Source organism: Drosophila santomea, chromosome 2R (assembly GCF_016746245.2).
Source record: "Drosophila santomea strain STO CAGO 1482 chromosome 2R, Prin_Dsan_1.1, whole genome shotgun sequence".
NCBI classification, from domain to species: domain Eukaryota; kingdom Metazoa; phylum Arthropoda; class Insecta; order Diptera; family Drosophilidae; genus Drosophila; species Drosophila santomea.
The window spans coordinates 14,509,409-14,532,830 of NC_053017.2; the positions used below are offsets into that span (position 1 = coordinate 14,509,409).

Consider the following 23,422-nt stretch of genomic DNA (forward strand, 5'->3'; position numbering starts at 1 on the left):
TCTTTTCATTGCCCTCTTTTGTCAGAGGTGGAAACCTTTCCAAAATAATGTACTGTAAAAACATGAACACAAACAATGGGAAAAAATCTTTTATTGCATGTCAGCGTGACATTAGGAGCAATCTTGGCCCAAACAACTAAATTAGCATTACTAAATTGTGCTCGTATAAAAACTAAATCGAAAACGGAACCTAATAAATGCCCACGCTATTAAATATATAAAATGGGTAAAAACAAAAACATAACTTAAATAAGATAAATAAATAAACACTCGGTTTAAAAACTTATCATTAGAACTAGCTCGTGGCAACGAAAATCGCAATCAAGTTATTATTATTAAATATTGCATGTGTTAACACCGTAGAACTAAGCTCATTAAAGGAAAGGCATTAAGTCAGAGTTATTAATTATATAAGCTGCTTACAATTCAATATAGCAGCTTTTGTTTTTATTTTTCATATCAATTTAAGAGACAGGCTCATGTTATGTTATGGCTCATAAATAGGATTTATTGGAGAGCCAATAAAAAGTGGAATTAACCAAATTCAAGTTGAAAGCTCAACAAATAACAAATATATAACATTAATGTGCAAAATAATATGCAATAAAGGAGGGACATTAATTTGACATTAGTGGACAAGCTGCTTACATTTTAACTTAATTTCTTTTGGGCCTTAAATTTTTTTCGCTTACGTATTTCTTTTGGCACCACGAATATAATGGCCCATAAATTGGATTTATAATTTAGCTGCTGCAGCTAATGTTCGCACATATATATTTTATGCTTTAATATACACATTTATTTTCCGGACCATTTGGGTTTATTACCCCGAGCGGTAGTTAAGTTATTTTCGTGGTAATTGAAACTCGGAAACGTTTGTCAAGGCAACTTTTTATTCCACACTTACATATATATTTTGCCGGCTTAACAGAAGTCCTGTGATGAATCAATCAAAGCTTAATTTGCCTTTGGTTCCACGCAGTAAGCATTTAAATTTTAATTAACATTTTTGAATTGAGCAAAACGAGCATTTCCCTTCTCTTTCATTTTGCGTATTTATCCCGTAAAAATCTCCATTCAGGCCATCTCTTTTGCTCTTGTAATGGAGTTTTTGTAGTGCAAGGGGGGGAAGAGTGAGCAAGCAGGAGAGAGAGAGATTTAGAGAGAGAAAGAGAGCGAGCGAAAGAGAACGAGTAGCGGCAGCCATGTTTGTTGTATGGCGCTCACTCATTAAAGCCTGGCTGTGCGAGCGAGACAGCAACAGGCTGCTACAACTTTTGGCGCATGTTGAGCTGCGCATGCAAAAAAAGCAAAAAGGATGTGGAAAAGGAAGGGAACGGGAATGCGAGGGAATAGGATTGGGAATGAGAAAAAGGAAGAGATGGAGAAGGAGGTGGTGGGCAAGGTGGTTGTACAGAAGGGAGTGGTGGGGTGGAGTATATGATGGGAGAGCTGGGGGAAATGGGAAACTTTGCGACGCCTGCTGGCTTTTAGTTTGCCTTTTAAATGTTTAAACGATTAAGTCGAATTTTAATTTGGCCGCAAAGCATAACACGACTTTACACACACACTTCTTGTTTACTGCCTTCTGCATGGGAGTGTGTGTGTGTATGTTTGCGTTTGTGTTTTTTGCCCCTGGGTGCGGACCGAAAACTAACAGAAATGTAAAGCAGGCAATAAAGTGGCAACACGCTGACTTTGCCCATAAACTAACTAACCGAATCTGTTTGGGGGCGTCGCTTTCTGCTCGCGTTTTGTTGTTGCCTGTCCACTTAGAGATGGAAGTGCAGACGATTAACGATAGACATGCAAATCAGTGGGACCAGGCCAGTGATTTATGCTTGTTTGTTCAATCAATAGAAAAAGTGAGACTGCTTAAATTAACTAGTGTTTGCTGTAAAATAATTAACAGTGGTACACAGCTAAAATATCCATATAAGCACTTATTTATGCTTTTATAGAAACATCTTGCTTGTTTCGTACGAGAACTGTGGGAGTTTCGTTGACGAATAATAATACCATCATTATTGTGAACACTAAAACCCATAAAGATGGTAATTTTATGATTTTCTTTGTTGTTAATAAAGTTTAAAGTTTTCGCTCCCAACGCCTTTGGGAATCGGTCCAAATGGATGATATTTAAACGACTCTCTCCACTTTGGGCTACAAGTGGGGTGGAGGCTGAAAAAGTACTTCAGCAGCCAAAAGATGACTCGTCGTTTTTCCTTTCTCTTTTCCACCATGCCCATCTCTGTTTTTCATTTGCTGCCGACACTCATTAATGTTTAAAGTGTTTTATGATATGCATAATTGCTTGTACAGATAATAAAGTTTTCCGCCCGACCATTGACCACCCTCGCTTAGCTTTCGGCCCCTTGGGTCATTTGTCCATTCACTTAATTAAAATGCAAATGGAAATTCCTCAAATGGCCTGCAGTGCGACGGAAAAGTCATGGGACAGCTAAATGCTGGGGAAAGAGAAACGTGCATAGCTGATGATCCTGTTGATGACAGGTTCCTCGATATTTTTTCAGCAGGGGATACAATGTGTTAGAAATTTGTAGCTTTAAACTACTTACCGCATAATTCATTTCATGGCTATCTTGAAGGGGAATTTCCCACAGCTTATTTTTATCAGTGTACGCCAGATATTCGCGGAAGTTTTCCCCCTGTGCATTGTCTTTGTGACTCTTGTATCTGTATCTGTTGCGACTGCTACCGAGTTTACGACGCGTGAACGGCAACAGCAACTCATCCACAAAAGAGGCGACAAAATCCTCTGCTTTTTTATTTATTTTTTACTTCCCCCTTAACAAGAGGGGAATACGATCTTCGATGCTTCTGCTTCATCAGCTTCTTTCTGCCTCCCCGTTTTTTTCTTTTTTTTTTGTGTTTTGTGTTTTATCAGTTTTGTTTTTATTGTACAAGCGTTTCCAGTGAATTTTTTGATGATATCTTTGAATGTTAACATTCACAAAAGCGTAAAAATTTCTGCCCCTCTTCCCTCTTTCAGCCCTCCAGATACCCTCGCAAACCCCTCTTCTGGCATTAGTTTATATATCGGCTTTATGAGGCACTTTTTACTGCTCAACCTCTGCTCTGGACCCTTAGTCCTCCATGTGTGTGCGTTCGTTTGAGTATTAAGTGAAATTCTTTTGTGTCGACAAGCGAATATAAAATTCACACAGTGCCGAACGTGCCGCAGAGAAAGAGGGGAGAATAAGGCAAACACTGTAAGAAAAAAGGTGGTTTAATATAGGGTATAAAACCCAAACTAAAATACATCTTGCAATGTCAAGTTGATTAAGATTTTAAACAGCTTACATAATCATACCTTTGATTTAATAACTGGAATTCTCTTTGATATGAAGAGCCTTAAAATCGTACATCATTTTGTTTTTATATTGATTTTGCATGCCATTTACCTTTGGCGAATATTTGTCAAAAAGTTTTTTTTTCTGTGCATGGGAAAGAGGAAGGGAATCGAAGTCACACAATGGATTTTAGGGGGAAGGACGAAGGGTTGGCGGTTGTTTAACTGGCAACTGGGACTTGATGATGATGCCGCTTTGCTCCGCATCTTTCCTCACCTCTTGTCTCTTTTACCTTAGTTGTTTTTATTTATTTTTTTTTTTTTTGGATTTTTACCTGGCGGGCACAATCTCTCACAATAACAACAACAAAATCGGGGAGGGTAAAAAGGTGCAAAAGCAACAACAAAGGAACCGAAAACGACCGGCTGACGGAGTGAGAACAGCAACAGCAACAACAACAACGAAATACACCCAATGACAAGCTGCTCGGCAATTTGACATAATTTATACGTCAAATTACTGCAAATTGATGCTAAATGGCTTCAAATTGAATTGACTGGCGCAGAAGAGGCAACAACAACAACAACAAATGTATGCGAACGGAAAAAGTGCCAACAAAAAGGAGGCAACAACAAAAACAAAATGTAGCGCCCTGGCGGCAAACATGGCAACAACAATACCGACTTGAAAAAAATCAGCGAAACCAACTTACCGTGTCGAAAGCTGTTGTTGTTGTTGTAGTTGTTGTTGTGCTCACTCAAACGAAAACATTTTGAATTTTCAACGTGGGGGCATCTTGTGTTGCTGTTGGTGTTGCACGTGTTGCCATTGCCGATAATGTTGCTCTGGTTGTTGTCGAAGTTGCTTTCTGTTGCTGTTGTTGCTCTGCTTGCTTACGGTGTTGCAGGGTGTTGGAGTTGTTAATGTTGCTGCTGTCTGTGTTCTTAGTGTTGCATCTAGGTTGCTGTTGCAGCTTTGGTTACTGCGGCTCTTTCTGCTAACTTTGCTGTTGCTTTTAATGTTGCATCTTATAATAAATCTTATAACTTAAATCCCTTGAAGTTTTTGAGTTGTGGATGTGACTTGGGTTTGTTTGTTGTCCTTTTTATACGCTTTTAATGCAGCTCTAGACGTGCACTACTTTCCACTAGTCACCCAGAAAAACGACACCCAAGAACAACAACCTAAAAGTAGCTTCAAGTAGAAGTAAATTCCCTTTGAAGGTGCGAAAATGTATCTGGACGGACAACATTACGGACACCCTTTGAATTGAACTTACCTGCCATTCCCGCAACCTTCTTCCCTAATAACAGGGTACAGAGGAGCGAAAATTACCCAGTTATCCGCAAATTGGAGCGATCTCAAAAAGGAACTGGCAAAGATAAAGTCACGGCATACCCTTTTTTTCCACTTTAATGATTTCCCATACAACTCAGATGGTTATTTAAAGAACATCATCCCATGAACGGCATTTTAAATACACATTTTTAGAAACGAACCCTTAGCCATTTTTCACTAATTTGGAATTTTCCCCTCTCCTTATCGTTGCAGGTATGCACTTTTGTCTTAAATCAGATGACCTAGGATGTTCGCAAAACAGCTCAATAGCCGGCACACCCACTCAGTGTCTTTCACACCTTTAGAAAATGTAGCTGGCGAAAATTGTGTAGGTAAAAGGAAAAGGAAAATAACACAAAAAAAAATCCATTTCAGCGCGAAAAAAGAAAGCCATAAAGTGTGCAATCGCCATGAAAAAAGTGCAACTGTCAACGGAACACAAAAAACTTTGTTGTTTACAATTTGCCGTTGCAGCAGCAGCAGCAGCAGCAGTGCGCTTGCAAAATATTGAATTCAATTTAAAGCGCAAGAGGCGTTCATAAATCTCCGACAATTGTGGGCCCAAGGAGCGGTAGAAAGGCGAAAGGCGAAAGACCCCGCGGGCGGGTACTCGGTGGAGAATCGGTGAAAGAGTTAAAGTCGGATTATGGTCATGTACCGAACTCCCTTAACAGCCCATGCCTTCCCATCCCATCCCATCCCATACCACACCATACCATACCATTCCGAAACCATTATTCTCTCCGCAGTCGCCTTCTCATCCGCTCACTCATTTATTCCTTTTGATTGCAGTCGTGCGAGTGAGATGCAAGCGGGGGGAGATCGTAAACTGTCAGCGCAATTAAAATAAATTGAAACTGAACTTTCGCACACACAGTGAAAAATGATTCAAAAACTCCTGACTTTAATAAAAAATATATTTCTATGAATTGTAGTGATCAAGATGCCAAGTCTATTGCCATACCAGTTTTAAAACTACAACCCAATTCAAAATCCCAAAGATGGTTGTTCAGATTGTAGTCAGATAGCGAAATGGCTTATTATAAAAACCAGGCTATCATAATATTATGTATGTATATATATGCAAACTTATTTTCCACTGTGTGAAAAGGAAATTGAACAAAACTTTTCCCGCCCAGCTGTCGCATAATTCATCAACTATTTAGGCGGCAACAGAAGGAAAAATTAAAGAAAAATTTGCGTGTGTGTCGCAAAAAGTTTTTCATTTTTAGCATCTTGATTGTTTGAGGGCGGGCAAGTGAGAGAAGGTTGCGAGGGGCCCTGAAAGATGGAGCAGAGAGCAGGAACTTTGCCTGGTAGCCGGGCCAGAAAACGGCTTGGCTTGCCTGCCATGGCCATGGGCAACTAAATGAACGTTCCACAGTCTTTGGTCTTCGGTCCCCAGTCCTCTGCTGTCCGTACGCTGTCCGTAAGCTGTCCGTCCCTTTTGGTCCGTTCCGTCTGTCGGGTAACCCATCTCTTTCCCCCGTTCCAGCGACCGTCTCTTTCTGTGCGCTTACCTTCCTTCTCAGCCCGTATCTCAAATTGTTCAACTTCATCAGCAAAAAGTAAGGGAAAAGATGCTGCTGCTATGGATTGTGGATATGTACTGTGAAAAATTTGGATATTTTAAAGTTCTTTTTTATATAAAAATCCAAATGATTTACGAAATCAAGGACATTTCAGTGCTCTATGTTATACAAACCAACGTTGCAACTTAAAACTAAAATTGTTTCAAAGGTACAAGTCACATCTTATACAGTTGAAAAAAACTATATGAAACTATACATATATTTGCTGTGTATCAAATCACACCAAGTCAAGTTTCCCTCTACCCCTCTACATATATATTCCCTGATCTCGCCCTACTCCTCATTCGATTGTCATGAGTCTGAGCCCGAGACTCCTTTGCTTTTGTCCTTTTTGTTTTTCAACGGCAGCAGGCAGCGTCAGGAGACTAAGACCCCGAGGTCCCAGAGCACTTGAGCTGGGTTTCTCTGCGTTGAGGAAGTCAAGGCGGCAGATATGGTAGGGAATTGGTAGGGTTCGGTGGGGAGGGGGAGTGAAGGGGCTTAAGAGGAGCCGAACGAGGAGTTAAGCGGATGCATAATACGGAATAATGTCTTGAAAACGAAAAGGGAATGCTGTGCATCATTCGGATTCCGATGCTACTAAGATACCCTTCAGCTAAAAGGGCTGTGATGTGCAAAACATACGCATGTGATTCGGATTATTTTGGATTAATTTCACGTAATTAATATTACAGTGAGATGAGGGCTTCATTGCAACGCCCTATTGATTTAATGCAGGTAGTAATTAATTCATGGAATGGGAAATAACCAGAAGAACCAGATTCACACAATACAATGGTATGTTCAATACTGTCAAAATCCCCAGCCTTTTCTGTCCAAAATTCGAGCATAGAAATTTCTAGGATGGCTCTCGTCCAGAGTGACGAAAACGACTTCAATGCCCTTCGGGAGGCGCAAAGGATGGTGGACTCGTGCCAGGACTTTGCGGACCACTTGATCGTGGCCGAATTCCTGCCCCATTGTCACGGGGTAGCCTACATCAATATTCGCACCCTGGAGCAGGTCATCTATTGTGTGCAACTCAGTAGCGTCGGCTATAGGATCGTGTCCTATAACTTTGACGATGTGGCCGATGAGGTGGCCAATTGTGACACCGTCTATGCGTCCGCCCATCAATTGCTGTCAGGGATTAGTCCGCTGTATGGGGAGAAATATGGCTTTGGACGAGAGCCACTGCGGAAGCGAAAGGAGTAGTAGTCCCAAAAGTGGGCGTGGCATGTGAAGAATTTGTATACTAATTGCTAATTGCCGCCCCAAAAAGTGATAATTAAGCGCTTTGCAGGTAAATGACTTGATTGCAATAATAAAGCCTGAAGCTGCGAGTTGGATTCGGGGTCTCCCATTTGATTAATTGCTGCCAAGTGAGCACAGATGGAGGGGAGACGGTGGAGCACGGGGCGGGGCGGTGGCGGTGGCGGTGGCGGTGGCGGTGGCGGTGGCGGTGGCGGTGGCAGGGGCAGGGGCAGGTTGCCAGTTGATTGACTCAACTTGGCACTCTCCGGACCTTTTGTAGCGAAAAAAGTTAACAAGTTTTTGTGCCGTTCCACTTGACTGCCGCCGTCGAAGGAGGCGAATGAAGATGCAGACGGTTGGAGCTACAAGCTACAAGCTCCAATCCTCGAGCACCGTACATCGCACGCCGTACACCCAACCAAACCGAAACCAAAACCAAACCCAACCCAACGCCGCCGAACTCAATGCCTCTCCAGCCCCAACTTGTATTCCTCATTTTGGCCGGGGCACCAAGCCAACTAAGGTTTTTATCTAGTTGAGTCCATCTAGTCGCTTTTCCGTCCGTCCCACGGGTGTCTGCTGTGGACAATTCACAGATACACATACGCTGAAAACACACAGATGAACAGACGCAGATACAGGCGAACATCAATAAGAACGCTCGAACTGATGTGGGCAATAAATCAATTCATGATTTAAAACTACAATCAAAGTGAGGAAAGTTAGTCAGTTTATTTTCACTTTTGTATGCAACTTAAGGCTTCTACAATTTATGACTTATCCTGAAATATTAGAAACTGAGGTTGTCAAGTGACAGTTTGCTGTGTGTAAGCTCCACTGTAGTTGGGCGAACGCATTTGCTTTGGCGTCCGTATCGGCCATGTCTATCTGAGCTGGCTCTCCACTTGTCTATGCTCGTATATTTGTCCATTGAAGCATGCAATTGATTGCTGCAACGGCAACGGCAACAGCAGCAGCAGCGGCAGCAGCATTATCCCCAACCTCTGTATATTGCCCCTTTGGAACATGCCCCTTCTCCGCCTCTGCGCTTTAATTGCCTTTTCATTGCAGCCCGTCGGCCTTTTGACTCAGTGCATCCAGCCCCCCTTTTGCCTCATCAGTGTGTGTGTGTAATTTGTGGTTGTTGTTCTTTGTTAATGCATTACATGAATTTTAACAAGCTTTGCATTCTGACTGACTATCCCCCCTTTTTGCCCCATTCGTGTGTTTGTTTATTGTAGCCGCATCTCTGCGAATGCAGACATAATTTAACCTTTGCCTGTCTCAGTCTAATGCATTTCATTTTGCCAATTTTCAATCAATGAGCATTGCAAATGGAAGGCGCACTTTAGATGGGCCACTTTCAGAAGATCTTCCAGTTAAATTAGTTGAAGCACGGAAAACTTGGTTATAAAACTAAGATCGTTTACAGAAATAGCCATTTGGCAACGCCAAACGAAATTGAATTAAAATATTTAAAATGAATATCACTTAATCAGGAGACCAAAACAAGTTCTATTTCGATTTTAGTATTTAAGTGAACTCGTTAAATGGCAATAATAAAAACAAGTTTTTATAAATGCGTTTGAAGTAATTATTCGTCTAACTTTTTAACATTTGCGTGCAATTTCATGGTTTCCACTTTATAAATGGCCAATAGTTATTCAAACAATAAACAAACTGTGGGAAATGAAAATAATTATATACTGTCACTAAAATTATCTAGTGAAATAGCACAATAAAATGCTAAACTGAGCTTATGACACTTGCAAATAATTTTTACATCCATATTTTCCTTTTAATTATGTCTTTCAAAACAATTCATATTTGAAGACATTTCACTTAAAAACGATATTTTCCACTTTCCTCGCTTTATTAGGGACAATTAATATACGCAAAAAGAAAGAAAGTGAAAATGACCCAACATTTTTTTCTGCGTGCACCGCTCCCTGGAGTTTTCATGGAACCGCAAATTTTCCGTGTTAGTCCAACTAATTGGCTGCGTTTTTGGTTAATTAGCACACCAGCAGCTCCAACAAACCATGACAACGTTGTCCGTCGAAAATGAAATCTCTTTGCTGTCGCACACGCGCTTTTATTGGCACTCAAATTGGCAGCTAAACTTTGGCAACAACGAAAGCAACAACGATGATATCAACGCCAAACGGCAACCAGCAACTGGTAACTGGCAACAAACAACCAAAGCCACAGCAACTTGCACAGCAACCGAACCATCGACAACGACAACTATTTTGTCTGCATTAAAACGTTGTAATTATTTTATGCCAGATAACAATTTGATATTGTCAATGCTGCAAAATGTTCAAGTCGCGAACAGATGGGACAGCCGCGGTATTCGCGGGGCAATCGAGTGCAAACTGTGTGAGTTAGATTGATGGTGGCTAAATGCAAATTGGTTGGTTGCTGTTGCCGTTGCTGTTGCTGTTTTCTGTTTACTGCTCCCCATATGCTAATCAGGGTGAGCCAGGCGAGTTTAGTTGCAGCGAATTAAATGGCTTTTAAAAGCTTGTTAGATCGTCATCTCTCGCATGTAATGCAATGAAAACACCGTTTTGCACAAGCTAACCATTAAAAAGCATATTAAATCTGCTGATATAAACAAGATTTGCTATACTTTACTGGCGTATGTATGGCAAACGAATAAAGTCGGGGAATTTTCGATTTCATTTCCCTCGTATTTGGCATTTTAAATATAACGTTAAATAAAATTCTTCAGAGATCTGTAAAATCGCCAGTGATTTCCATGCAAAGTTGGCTCACTCTAAACTGATTTTTTCGCCGAGCCAACAAGCGGAGCAGTCGGAAAATGGGGAAAACACAGTGGCAGCCACAAGTTTTTCGAGGGGAGGTGGGGTTGCGGTGGGGAGGAGCCGCATGCTGCTGTCATCAGTTGACAGCCAGCAGCAGCGTCGCCTTCGTCGTTGTAGCTTTTAACAATTTGCAATAAATTAGCCGAGGCAACTGTGCAGAGTTTTCACTTGAAATGCAACTCGAATTTCATTTTCAAGGGGTCGAAACGAGGGGAAAGTGTACAGGAAAAAAATGGAGTGACTTTCTTCGCTTTTAGAATTTCTAGTGTAAGCAGTGCTACCCACTTATGGGTGGGTGGCACTTTTTGTTAATTAATCAATTAAATTAATTTGAGCTAGTTCGATTGTTTTGACATCTTCCATTTGCAACAACCTTTTTCTCAGTGCCAGCGTCACTTGGTGCAATTTTTGCGCGACGTTCCCCTCGAACTACCACTGCCGCAAACACTATTTTTCTTACCACAACAGTTTCCAAACATGTCTTACCAATTTCACACTCCAACTGCCTGCCTGCCCGACGTCAGTTGGCCTAAAAGCGATTTGTACCTGGCCCGGTTCCTTTATTGGCCCCTGAGTCGGTCGGCGGATTTTATGACGATCTCATCGCAGCTGGAATTTGGCCCACACCTCGGAAATGCCCAACAGCAAAAACAGTTGGCAATAGAGTGAAAGATGTTCTGCGATTTAATGCTTTGGGTATTTAAAACATTTTGGTTCTGACCCGCAGAACGGCGGCAATGGTGACTTCAATATCTGGCTGGGCGGTGATGATGGCTTCGCATTTATAGTAGCCGTCTGACAAATAATCCGGCAATCCCTTGCCGTTCAGAGCGCAGCGGGTGAAATTGTAGGTCGCCCTGGGCCAGGGTGGTACATAATCAGTTTCATAGACCGGCAGATCGGTGCAGTTTCCCAAGTTCGGCATAAGCAAGTCCTTGTAAAAGGTGTTGATGTATTCGATGAACTTCTGCGGTGGTATGGACATGGGAGTCAGTTTGTAATCCGACTCGTCACCGGAGTAACTGCTCAGAATACGCATTTCAACCTGAAATTAGTAATTTAATAACTTAAATGTTTCGGAATAAATGATATTGGACCAGGAGTTACCGTCACACTATCGTCCATATCAATATTCCAGAAGAATGTGCCCGAAAATCCAAACTCCGACCTCGAAAGGCGCTCAATTCGCAAGTTCATGTCCATGGCACTGGGATTTGAGGTGGTGCCTCCAATCGACAATGGCGTTGCCTCCCAGTTGGCCTAAAAACAATTAACCATATCCATATTTCATTGAACCATTTAAGAAACCAATTGACTTTGTTTAATGAACAAATTTAACTCACCTTTGCTGCACAGCCATTGTAATTGTTTGCAAAAATGCCCACGAATAAAAGCGAGGAAACGCAAAGCGAAAGCATTTCTCTTTAAATAGACAATATTAGTCGCAACCTTCTGGCTTTTATAGTATGCCAATTCAGATTAATCTTTCAAAAACATTTGTCGCACGAAAACTTTGTGTTCAATTGTCCACATAGTTAGATTATTGTAGTTGGAACAGGTGTAACTCATGTCAAACTTATCTAAATTTACTGATCGCCACGGAATTACCATCCAATTTAAGCAAATTACACAAGTTCACAACTCGTAACATGTTTGCATGGCCTAAAAAATGCTTGTTGCTCTCGTTCTATGGATAAGCAGCAATTGATAATGATGATACATTTTGATGATAAAGACAAGTTTTATAAGTATTAAATAAACGCAATTTAATTTAAATCAATTCATTTTACATAATATAGTATATTTTGTAAAGGCGAAAAAAAGGGTTTGCTTTTCTAAGGAGCCGCATTAAATATGTTATTAAATAACCTTAGGCGAGACCTTGACGATTAGCGTGAAACCCCAATCCACCTGACCGGTCATCTTATAGTCTAACTTGAAGAAGCCTTCTGGTGCGATATCTGGCAGTCCCTCGCCACTGGCCACACATTTGTCCAACTTGTATACATTTCGTGGCCATGGAGGCACAAAATCGCCATCGAACTGCACCATATTGGAACAGTGACCCACATTCTTGATGAACGCGTCCTTGTAGAAGCCGTTTAGGTATTCGAAAAACGGCTGTTTGGGAATGGACCAGGGCATCATTTTGTAGTCGTCTTCGTCACCCGATGAGCAGTGATAAACGTCTGCCTCCACCTGTCCAACAACGATATGTAGTTAGTAACTAGTAGGGAGATAATATTAAAACCAATATCTTCACCATGGTGTCCATATCCACGTCGTAGTTCCAGTCCAGTGTCATGGAAAATGCGTAATCGGCGCGTCCCAATCGATCAACCTTTGTGGCAATCTTCAATAGATTCTCATCTGAGCTGTAGGATGTCAAGGATAAGGGCTCGTATTCCCAGTTACGCTGTCAAATGAGCACAGAAACTATAAGTATTTTATTTTATAGAATATTTGGTAGAACATCCTGGCATACTCCTGCTTTGCAGCCATCGATCAGCAGCGTAGCGAACAAAAACAGCAACGAGAAACACGAAATCATTTAGGCGAACTTGAAAATACATGAACTTCCAATCGGCTTGCATTTATATAGCAAACAGCGGTCGATCGCATGGCAGGGTATCGTCTGCGACTTGTATCAATTATATAACTCCCTGTTACATTTTGGGCTGTCATGTCGAACAAGACTGCATGCCAAAAAACATGCAAAAATGTGTGGACTCTGAATATAAAATGTAAGTTTGCTGTTTGCTGGGTGGGTCTTCAGCTACAATGGGCCAAACTTACAAACACATGCCAAAGATTTGATTTTCACAAAATAACTGAAAGTTCTCTTTCAAAAGTTTTTACCAAGGCTAGGTCTGTGAAAATCAATTGGTCTTGAGTATTTCTTGCCGCCTTCAAAAACAAAAACTCTATAAGTTTATCATTTTTACGATTGATTTTATTAGATATAAACGCTGAAAAAAAGGTGTTTATCTGAGATTACAATTTTACATCAAATTCGGTGTTATTTTAAAAACTGAGGTAGAGTTCCATGTCGGTTGATTTGGTCCGTAGCATTTTAGTATAATCTTGTAGAATCCGGAGGGAACAATTTCTGGCAATCCATCGCCATCAATCACGCATTTGTTGCCGAAATAGGTCTTCTTTGGCAATGGCGGCTGGAATTGGCCCTCGAATTGCGGAACATTGGAACAGTGCTTAAAGTTCTTCATCGACACATCCTTGTAATAGGTGTTCATGTGGTCGTAAAGAGATTGCTTCGGAATGGCCCAAGGAAGCAACTTGTAATCGTTGGCATCGCCCGTGTAGCTTCGAAGGACATTGGCCTCGACCTGCAGAGTAAACTCAATCCTGTTACACAGGACTATCCTATAAAGTAGTACACCTACCATAGTTTCCTCAGTCGTATCGTAGTTCCACTCAACTTTGGCCGTCAGTCCATACGATCTGCGATTGATGCGCTCAATCTTGACATCTATCTTCATTAGACTCTCATCGGATGACATGGCTTCGGTCGATACCGGTTCGTAGTTCCATTTGCGCTGGAAAATTGTTCAAAATATTACACGACATTTGGAAGACATGAATACTGAACGTACCTCCGTTTGGCACTCACTTATAAGCAGGAGTGCCATACAAATTTCAGCAACGAAACACCGAAAAGACATAATTAGAAAATTAAACTGAGCAATGGATCATGGGGCTTTATGCTTATATAGCCACGGGCATTGAAAAAATGTTCACTTTGTCACGTCATTTAATCATTATAAAACTAACTAAACTTACATAATTTTATAACTATTATAGCAATTAAATACGTCTACTACATTGAAACACTAAAGCCTAATCCAACTTAAAATCACCATGTGTTCCATTTACATTCCATAATACACAAATATATTTATACGATATAAAATTCAGCAAAAAGCTTATCTAAGCACTCTTTTTGGATTTAAAAAATATTTGGCAGTATTTGATAAGTTGACTTTTTATTGCTACATAGCTAAAACATTTTGTTTATTATTTTAAAAACTCCGATTATACTCCACGATGGCTGATCAGGTCCAGTACAATTAAATATAATCTTATAGAATCCTTGTGGCACCATATCCGGCAGTCCATCGCCTGCAACGGTGCACTTGTCACCGATATAAGTTTGTTTCGGCCATGGCGGTTGGAATTCGCCTTCGAACTGCGGCACATTGGAGCAGTTGGCTAAGTTCTTCATGACCACATCCTTATAAACGGTGTTCACATAGTCGTAAAAGGATTGCTTAGGCACAGAGTAAGGCAGCAGCTTGTAGTCGGACTCATCTCCCGTGCTGCTGCGGTAGACAATGGCATCCACCTGCGGGAAAAGGATGTGGTAAATCACTTGCGGAAAAAGCCATATTAACACCATGTCCCACCATGGTCTTCTCAGTTACGTCATAGTTCCACTCCACCCGGCCTGATAATCCGTACTGTCCACGCCCCATGCGAACAATATTGGGCTCTAGCTTTATCAAACTGTCATCCGAAGAAGTGGCGCTGACCAATATAGGTTCGTAGTCCCATTTGCGCTGGAAGAAATAATTAAATTACAAGAAATATAGTTCATTCGTTTGAATACTGAACTAACCGCTGCTTTGCATCTACTGATTAGCAGAATGGCCAATAATATTTTGACTGTCGAGTAGCCGGAATCCATTTGGCCAATTTGAAAATGTGTAGTAATGTGCTGCGCCTTGTGTTTATATAGCCTGTTCTAATAATGCACGACATTATTATCAGATTTTTCTAAACAAGTAGATTCTTTACAAAACATTTTTCATAAATTGCATGCAATTTCGATTTTATAGGGATTCATTTGATGCGAATCAGTGGAACATGCTCAGTTTTTATACCCGTTACTCGTAGAGTAAAAGGGTATACTAGATTCGTTGAAAAGTATGTAACAGGCAGAAGGAAGCGTTTCCGACCATATAAAGTATATATATTCTTGATCAGGATCAATAGCCGAGTCGATCTGGCCATAGTCGTCTGTCCGTCTGTCCGTCCGTATGAACATCGAGATCTCAGGAACTACGAAAGCTAGAAAGTTTAGATTAAGCATACAGACTCCAGAGACATAGAAGCAGTGCAAGTTTGTCGATTCATGTTGCCACGCCCACTCTAACGCCCACAAACCGCCAAAAACTGTCAGTGTTGAAATTTCTTCTTCGCACATCCACTAGCTAAGTAACGGGTATCAGATAGTCGGGGAACTCGACTATAGAGTTCTCTCTTGTTTTCGTATTAAAAAGTGAACAAGAACATATTTGATTAGTTCTTTAATAATAACACTTTCAATTTACTTCAACTAGAACATTTTGTTAGTTAGTTTAGCAACTAATGTGAAACCCCATGTGGGCTGTCCTGGACCAAATTTAGTGAATACGATCTTGTAGAATCCAGGTGGAGCTATTTCCGGTAGTCCATCGCCAACGATCTTGCACTTGTCGATCTTATAGGTCTTCTTTGGCCAGGGCGGTTGAAATTTGCCTTCGTATTGGGGAAAATTGGAGCAGTAGCCCAAGTTCTTGATGATCACATCCTTATAGTAGGTGTTGAGGTAATCATAGAAGGGCTGCTTGGGAATCGCCCACGGTAGCAACTTGTAATCACTCTCGTCGCCCGAATTGCTGCGATACGCTTGTACCTCAACCTAGGTAATATATTAGGAAATCAATTATAATTAACAAATTAATGTTGATGACCTACCATCGTTTCCTCATTAGTGTCATATTTCCACTCAATGATGCCAGAAATTCCATAATCTGAACGCCCCAGACGTTCGAGTTTAGCTTCGAATTTTAGCTTGCTTTCATCCGAAGAGGTTGCGGTAAACGAAATTGGTTCGTAATCCCAATTTCGCTAAAAAAAAAATAAGAAAAAGTATGTATATATTTAATGTATGTATGTATTTAAAAAATGCATATTGATAAACTTACTGCTGCTCCTGCCAAATGAAAAAAGATACACAATATGCCGATTCTAGTTGAGATTGCAAAAAAATCAGAAGCTGCCATTTCGCTTGAATTGGATTTGATAGTTTCAGTGAAAAAAACGCCCTTATATACCGGATTTATAATCTGAATTGGATAAACTCACGAACCTCATGTTCGGAAGATATTTACAATGTTTGCAATTCACATAAAAAAAACCCGACTAATGTCAAACATTCTACCCCGTAAAACGAACAGTAACGTGTTTGTAATTAAGCAATAATTAAGATTTGAACTGACTTTGATGCTGATTTTATTGCTATTTATGCCAACTACTTTCTACATGCTATATGTATACAGGAATATAGGTACATTTGATAATACATAGATAAGCGATCGCTCACGTGGAGATCAAACAAGCTTTGTGGTTATCTTCACAATGAGAATGAATCCCCAGTCCACGGGATTCATCATGGAAAAGTTCACCTTGTAGTAGCCCTCGGGAACAATGTCCGGAAAGCCATCACTATTAGCCACACATTTGTCCAACACGTACGTATTCTGCGGCCACGGTGGCTCGAATTTGTCCTCAAACTGGACGAGATTGGAGCAACCGCCCAGATTTGGCAGCACCACGTCCTTGTAGTGATTGTTCATGAACTCGATATATGTCTGCTTCGGAATGCTGAGGGGTATAATCTTGTAGTCGTTTTCATCTCCGGAGCTGCTTCGATAGGCACTTGCTTCAACCTGCAAGTTATTAACAGCATTATTCGGTATTCCTAACTATTTCTTTTGATATAAATCAATTAATTCATGATTTTATTCATGCTCACCATGGTGGTATCGTCTGGCGTGTAGTTGAATTCGATGTTGGCCGAAATGGCATACTCACCGCGGCCAACTCGGTCCACTTTGGCCAACATCTTCAGCTTACTGTCATCCGTAGAGTAGGTTTCAATGGACAGAGGTTCGTAGTCCCACTTGCGCTGTTAGATCGAGCAATAGATTTTTATCAAACTTCAACACATAGTTGGGCTAGTTACCTTGCCATTGCACTGATCCATAAGTATAAATACTCCACCAATAGAAAGCAGCAGCAAACGTGGTAGCATTTTGGCCCGAATTCAACTACGCTAAGCCGGTTTTTATGGTTTATATAGCTAGGGTTTTATATATATCTACGGCACGTTAAATGTTTTCGGCTTGTTTCGCTTTATCAGATTGTACAACTGCCAATTTGGGATAGCAACAAGCACGCCATATGAGTGTTGTCGTTTGTTATTTGTTAAATATATAGAAATTAAATCTACATTTCAATTGGTGACATCAATTGTAAATATTCTACAATTGCAAATTGTACATACATATTTTTAAAGTTGAAGTTTTACATTTATGAAGTGATTTTTATAAAAAGATTTGCGGAAGTCCGTATTTTTACTATGAGAAAGCTTAAGGAGTAGAGGGGAAACGCAGTTTTTAACGAATCTTACTTCTGCGATATTCAAATCCCAAGAGACCTCAACCCTCAACGGATCGATAATTCTTGATTCCCCTGGCGGGAATCGGGGCTCTCCCTGCTTCCCAAACTACTTGTGTGTAACTCATTAGGTTCGAGATCCACAAAGGGAACTCGTAGCTCGTAATTGAGGACAGCAAATTGCTGGTGACACGAACAAAAGATCTGTTGAGGGAATGAAGTCATAAATTCCAGACCCCTTCAATGAACGGAAAGGGGCGCACACACACATTTCCTTCAAGTGATCAATATATTGGAAAAGCAATTGAATGTGTCTACTATACCCGGCATCGAGATCAGCTCTCAGCTCTTCCTTTCCTTCCCTCCTCATCTCGAGTTCCTGCCATCTGAGGCTCGTTTTCAGACCGTTGCCTAAGTGGCATTATCGCCACTTGTGTTGCCCAGGCACTTGGCGGTGGTGTGGCATGCCACAAGGAAAATAATAATACAAAAACAAAAAAATAATAAAGAACAGAAAAGGGAACCCGCTGCACTTAATTTAATTGAACGCCGAGCAGCCGCCGCCTCCAGCGTGTTGAGCCTAAACAGCCGCCGCCAACGCAACGCAATCGCTATCGCAATCGCATGGGTTGCGCTTGGGGAAAATCAAATTATCGCGATTCGAGCCGAATCAAAACAGAAACAAGAGCCAAGAATTATTAGCGAAACGCAATTTCTTTCTGTATTTTTTCTTCTATTTTGTGCCCGAACAATGCGGATCACAATAATGCTTCCTATTGTGTATAAATTACTTTCCAAGGACTTAAAGAGGATAAAAGGGAGTGATCGAAATAATAAAAAGGCAATAGTTTAGATATGGGATTATCGGCTTATATCTATTAATAGCTCCCAAGATTCCGCAGTAAAGGAAGGGATGATATGTGTATCCTTCATCTGTTTGTGCCAGATTACAAAATGTTTCTATTTGTGGCGCGCATCACTATTCTCTTGACCACAACTGTAGCTGCGTGTGTGTCGGATGCTGGGCCTTCAGCCATTCGTTCACTTCGTCTCCGCTTGTTGGCTGCTGTGGTTACGATCCATTCTGGATCAAAAACGCTAATAAAAGCGCACTGGGCAACTCCCCGGAGGCGTTCATTTAGCAACCGCAGAGGATCAATCTTGTACAACAACCATCTTGTGAAACAAAAAACGATACAACAAGCTACAACAACAAAAAAAAAAAAAAAACCAAGTTGATGACGATGACGATGATGGCAGTGAAGCCAAGCGATTCCAATGTTTTCGACGATGTTAGCGTAAATCTTTAGCCTCACAGCCCCTTGTTCTTCATTGGCTTCGTCGGCTTCTTCATCATCTTGGGGACTTGGAGTTCTCCTGCTGATTTTCAGTCTGCCAGCGATGACGTGTTTTAGCTACATTTCATGAAAACTAGCTCTTGTTTCTTATAGTACAAAAACCTGTGCTCATCAGCTACTCAAGTATAAAGTTCTCTTAGACTGTTACTAAGAATCTTTGTACACTTTTGTATCAAAATATAACCACTATAGATATATTTTCATAATTAGTTGTAGTATTACCCATATGTTTTTCGCATAAAAGTAGCTATTTCTAGTATTTCATATCTAGTTACTTTTCGGTTGGATTTGCTTGGGTACTGGCCGATGTTTAGTACGTGCGGACAGGGAGTTTGGCCATAACAAGAAGACGCTGTCAGTTGGCTCTGCCATTCTAGTATCTCTTCCCTGGCTGGGCACTGGAGAAGTGGGGAGCAGTATTATGGTATCGGGAGGGAGCTTGGTCGCAAACCCAATTTAAAACACGACTTGAACGCTGACCGGCGCTGTCTTTGTGCCTTTGGCCAGCCAGCGAACCAGCCAGTTTCTTCTACCTGGGCTCGCCAAGTTATCTGGTTACCTTTTCCATGCCCCTGGATGCTCGCGCTCCGCAAAAACTACTTGGAGTCGGGAACCTCGGTCGCATTCGGTGGAATGTCGATCGCACGATGGAGCAAAAGTGGCGGGGGCTATTAGTAATTTATTGATTTGTCTAAATTATGGTGTGTTTCAATCTTCGTGTTCGTTGGCGGCGTCTGTGAAAAGTATCGGCAATGGATGTTTTTTTTTTTGTGTGTTATTTTTTCTCTTTCACTTTTTTTTTTGTTTTTGTTGGTTCGTTCGGGGTTTAACCCTCTTGTTGGCACGTTAATGCCACATGCCACAACTCGCAGTGCCACCCACATGGTGTGGTGGAGACCGGCGTGTGGAGTGCGTAATAGCGGATTATATGGTGTCCGAGTGAAGGGGCTCAGTGGCGAATGAAAAGATGATTGCCATGGGAACTGAAAAGCACTCTTGTCTGGACTTAAAAACTCGCATTTGGATGAGATGAGATTAAATGCGGTAGTAAAATTTTGCAATGCGTGGTCAGCTTTTTATTGTCATGCCGAGCGCAGTCAACAACTCAATTAATTAAGTTTCTGTATTCAGTATTCAGTGTATTCAGTATGAAAATGCGAACATAGCTCGGGTGACACAAACAAAAACAAAAACACACAAGTTGGCAGAAATAAAAATCCATCGTCGGCCCACACAGAAAAAGCGTGTTTTGCTGTCTGTGCCACTTAATTATCATAAAATGTTAAGCACATGCAAATTTAATTGTTGTTGCTGCTTTAAAGTCGTACAAAGCGCAGAAAAATTGAATGAACCAACAGAGATTCATGCAAACCAATCAATCAAACTAATTGACGAATTGGTAGTGGGCCAAAAAACAAACACAGTATCATAGTAAAGGTGATTTCCCTACTCATTCAATTAGTATTTCTTACATATGACTAATAAACTGAAACATAATGTTTAATACAACCTTTTATAAGCTATACAATTAGTGCTATCTAAATTTCTCGAAAACTCTATAGCCTCTTTTGTGTGTTTTTCTCAGTTATAGACGCCATTAGCTTTTAAAGCCTAGAAAAACATAAAGCTAAGCCTAATAGCCGACAACTGTGCTTGACATTTGTTCTGGCATTAATGTTCATTTGCATGGAAATAAATAAATAAAAAAGAAAAAGCGCTAAGTAGTGAGCTGGAAACGATGACGTCAACGTATTCGGTGTGTGCCATAGATAGATGTGTGTACAAGACCCTCGTAGAATTCCCAGAGTCGTCGCCACTGACGTTATCTAATCGCCAATCGGAACGGCAACAGAGCTACTGTGCGAGCACAGCACATGTTTAAATCATATACCCCATATTGGGTGGCACTTGAGATCGGTGGGAGTAGTCGGAGTGATACTCGTTCCTATAGCAGAAAGGCCGCCGTTTGCGTTATCAGTACGAGTATCAGTAAATTGTGCAAAAGTGCCTTAATTACCAGGTCGTTAAGGGGTCTGCCATCCATCTCCCCTACCTTCTATAAATACCTCGAGTCTATGTGTATCATGACCCGAGAACAGTCCATGTAAATCACAGTCAACCATGGTTTATAGTTAACCTCAAACACGTTGATTGGCGGCGATCGCCGCCGATAAGCGGCAATTGAATTGAGCACTTGAAAGAGCGACAAGGCTCTAATCTCGTCGAGCACTTGGATCGAGTGGGGGCAGCACTTTTCATTATAGCGTTAACCGTACATACACATATCAGCCAGACTGCATTGCAACAACTAATCCCTACTACGTTCTCTATCTTGCAGTTTTGAAAATGAACCATTTGGCCCGAGGGCCGAGGCCCTGTGTCTCCCTGCGTCGTTGCCTGGCTAAGAAGTCATCAGTTCGTCACACAAGGCAGCGTCCGAGCTCATCGCCACCCGCCATCAGTGCCATCAGTGTCATCCGCATCCGCGCATCCAGCAATCGCAGCACCTGCCCAAGCCATCCGTTCAGCTCATCCGCCGGCAGCACGTTCCTAGGCACCACCACTGGTAGTACTTTGGGCCGCCCGCGCAGTGCGGCCGCCCGATCGTTTGCGTCTGCATGGAGTCAATGAGACGTAACGAGGCGAACACTAGCCACCACCCGAATAAGGTAAGCAAACTCAACTCCCTAAGGGGAAAACTATTTCACACAGCATTTCAGAAGTATTTCAATCAATCACACTCGGTATTGATTGCTTATCAGTAACTTTTTCATTTAAAACGTATTTAAACTTAAAATTTGTTTTTACTACAAAGCCAAACTTTTCAAATACATATCAATGACGTTTGTTTAGACTTCTATATTTAAGTGTACTATATTCTACTTTTTTATTGACAGTAATAACGGTACTGCTCAGCTACTAACTAGTGGAAAGTGCTTATAGTTTTTATAGGACCTTTGATAGTTGGTAACTCTCTTTACGTCCCTCCACTGTATTTAGTGGGCGATAGATAAGAGCGTAATTATTTTATTGTCATCATTTGGGCCCACTCGAGTGGCGTTTTTTTCGGGCTAGTTTCTCAAGTAGCCACTACACTTTTGCAGTGTGCGATAAGCGAAAGTGGCGATAACGAACTGACCAGCGAACTACACGCTTTACTCTTTTATATATGGGTTTATTGGGTCAGTTCAGGAAACTGATTTATTAGTTAAAAAGGGTGGAATACAAAAAGTAAGCAACCGAGATCAACGGTCAGTATTTTCCAACACTGAAAGCGTTTTGTTTTGTTTGCCTTCGTCTCTCCGCCGCTCTCATATTCACGCTCTCCCTCTCTTCGCCCGTTTTCGGTGGTTGCTCTCCGGCTCTTTCCTCTTCTTCTTCAGCTTTTTTTTTTGTCGGTTTTCCGTTCAGTCTCATCCGCCAAACGAAAAAGGACGCCGCGGAGAAGGCTCGCGCAAAATAATCGAGAGAAATACGACGTTGCTTATTTATTTATTGTTTTCGTTTTTTGTTTTTCTTGTAAGTTAAAATGTTGAAAATATACGCACGCACAAAACTATAAACTAATTATGGTTATGGAATGGAAAAGAAGTTGGCAAAGGTAAAGAGCGAAAGCGGCGAAAGAAATAACAATTTCTGTTTGAGTTTTTTTTTCATTTTTTTTTTTGAGTTTTCTTTACATCATGCTCTACTCCTCACACTTACGCACGCACACCCATACATGAGCTGCAACTTATTTTGTTGGATGTCTTTTTTTTTGTGCAATCGCAGGTGGCCCTGAATAGCAGCAACGTAGCAACGGAAAGCAATATTAAGAATAATAAATTGTTAGCTAATTTAAGTGCGGCAGGAGCAGCTACAGCTACAACGGCAACAACAGGAACAGCAACAACAACGACGGCGACAACGGCGAATCAAGCGCTGAATTTCAATAACAAAACGAAGGCAACAGCAACAACAAACGCAGCCGCAGCATCGGCGAATAATCGGCACAATAACAACAACAATTCCAGTGCGATCAAGAAGCACACAAATACGAGTAAGTAACTGCAAACCTCTCGCTGCCTCTCGCTTTTTTATCAACAGAGGCGCAGGCAGCATTTGTTTTCAGGGGTTCAATATTAAGTTACAACAAAAGGGGTTACCACACACCCTGAAGTGTATAGTAATTGATACCCTCTTTCCGCTAACCTCATTTACTTGTAAGCTTAGGAAACTAATTAAATTTCGCAACTCATGCCCCGAAAATAAAACCCCCTTTTTATACGCCACTGGCCTCTATGCACTAATGCGAC

At 41.2% G+C, this 23,422-nt stretch overlaps 8 protein-coding genes across 10 annotated transcripts in view; 2 read left to right on the forward strand and 6 right to left on the reverse strand.

Moving 5' to 3' along the window:
- Positions 1-23,422, forward strand: part of LOC120446231 (trithorax group protein osa) — a 77,300-nt gene that overhangs the window by 45,643 nt on the left and 8,235 nt on the right. For 2 of the 3 annotated variants that reach the window (XM_039627100.2, XM_039627099.2), the window contains exons 2-3: positions 21,466-21,796; positions 22,899-23,166. In XM_039627100.2, coding sequence (XP_039483034.1) covers positions 21,746-21,796; positions 22,899-23,166 — 319 coding nt within the window. In that variant the 5' untranslated portion in view covers positions 21,466-21,745. Of the gene's footprint in view, positions 1-21,465; positions 21,797-22,528; positions 22,729-22,898; positions 23,167-23,422 lie in introns of those variants that run through there. The other variant, XM_039627101.2, reaches the window with a different exon arrangement.
- On the forward strand, positions 7,028-7,572 carry LOC120446239 (protein GSKIP homolog). The gene has a single exon (XM_039627110.1). The coding sequence runs from the start codon at positions 7,088-7,090 to the stop codon at positions 7,436-7,438; it is 351 nt and encodes a 116-aa protein (XP_039483044.1). The 5' UTR covers positions 7,028-7,087; the 3' UTR covers positions 7,439-7,572.
- On the reverse strand, positions 10,963-11,726 carry LOC120446234. The gene is made up of 3 exons (XM_039627104.1): positions 11,652-11,726; positions 11,416-11,568; positions 10,963-11,353 (listed from the first exon to the last, which is right to left on the reverse strand). The coding sequence occupies exons 1-3, from the start codon at positions 11,724-11,726 to the stop codon at positions 11,009-11,011; spliced, it is 573 nt and encodes a 190-aa protein (XP_039483038.1). The 3' UTR covers positions 10,963-11,008.
- LOC120446238 lies at positions 12,099-12,869 on the reverse strand. The gene is made up of 3 exons (XM_039627109.2): positions 12,794-12,869; positions 12,572-12,724; positions 12,099-12,507 (listed from the first exon to the last, which is right to left on the reverse strand). The coding sequence occupies exons 1-3, from the start codon at positions 12,857-12,859 to the stop codon at positions 12,169-12,171; spliced, it is 558 nt and encodes a 185-aa protein (XP_039483043.1). The 5' UTR covers positions 12,860-12,869; the 3' UTR covers positions 12,099-12,168.
- Positions 13,240-14,079, reverse strand: LOC120446235. Its single transcript, XM_039627105.1, has 3 exons — positions 13,923-14,079; positions 13,713-13,865; positions 13,240-13,655 (listed from the first exon to the last, which is right to left on the reverse strand). The coding sequence occupies exons 1-3, from the start codon at positions 13,989-13,991 to the stop codon at positions 13,311-13,313; spliced, it is 567 nt and encodes a 188-aa protein (XP_039483039.1). The 5' UTR covers positions 13,992-14,079; the 3' UTR covers positions 13,240-13,310.
- On the reverse strand, positions 14,296-15,054 carry LOC120446236. Its single transcript, XM_039627106.1, has 3 exons — positions 14,945-15,054; positions 14,733-14,885; positions 14,296-14,671 (listed from the first exon to the last, which is right to left on the reverse strand). Exons 1-3 carry the CDS (start codon positions 15,011-15,013, stop codon positions 14,327-14,329), a joined length of 567 nt encoding a protein of 188 aa, XP_039483040.1. The 5' UTR covers positions 15,014-15,054; the 3' UTR covers positions 14,296-14,326.
- LOC120446233 lies at positions 15,650-16,388 on the reverse strand. The gene is made up of 3 exons (XM_039627103.1): positions 16,296-16,388; positions 16,066-16,218; positions 15,650-16,009 (listed from the first exon to the last, which is right to left on the reverse strand). Exons 1-3 carry the CDS (start codon positions 16,371-16,373, stop codon positions 15,665-15,667), a joined length of 576 nt encoding a protein of 191 aa, XP_039483037.1. The 5' UTR covers positions 16,374-16,388; the 3' UTR covers positions 15,650-15,664.
- Positions 16,586-17,562, reverse strand: LOC120446237. The gene is made up of 3 exons (XM_039627108.2): positions 17,336-17,562; positions 17,126-17,278; positions 16,586-17,039 (listed from the first exon to the last, which is right to left on the reverse strand). The coding sequence occupies exons 1-3, from the start codon at positions 17,402-17,404 to the stop codon at positions 16,701-16,703; spliced, it is 561 nt and encodes a 186-aa protein (XP_039483042.1). The 5' UTR covers positions 17,405-17,562; the 3' UTR covers positions 16,586-16,700.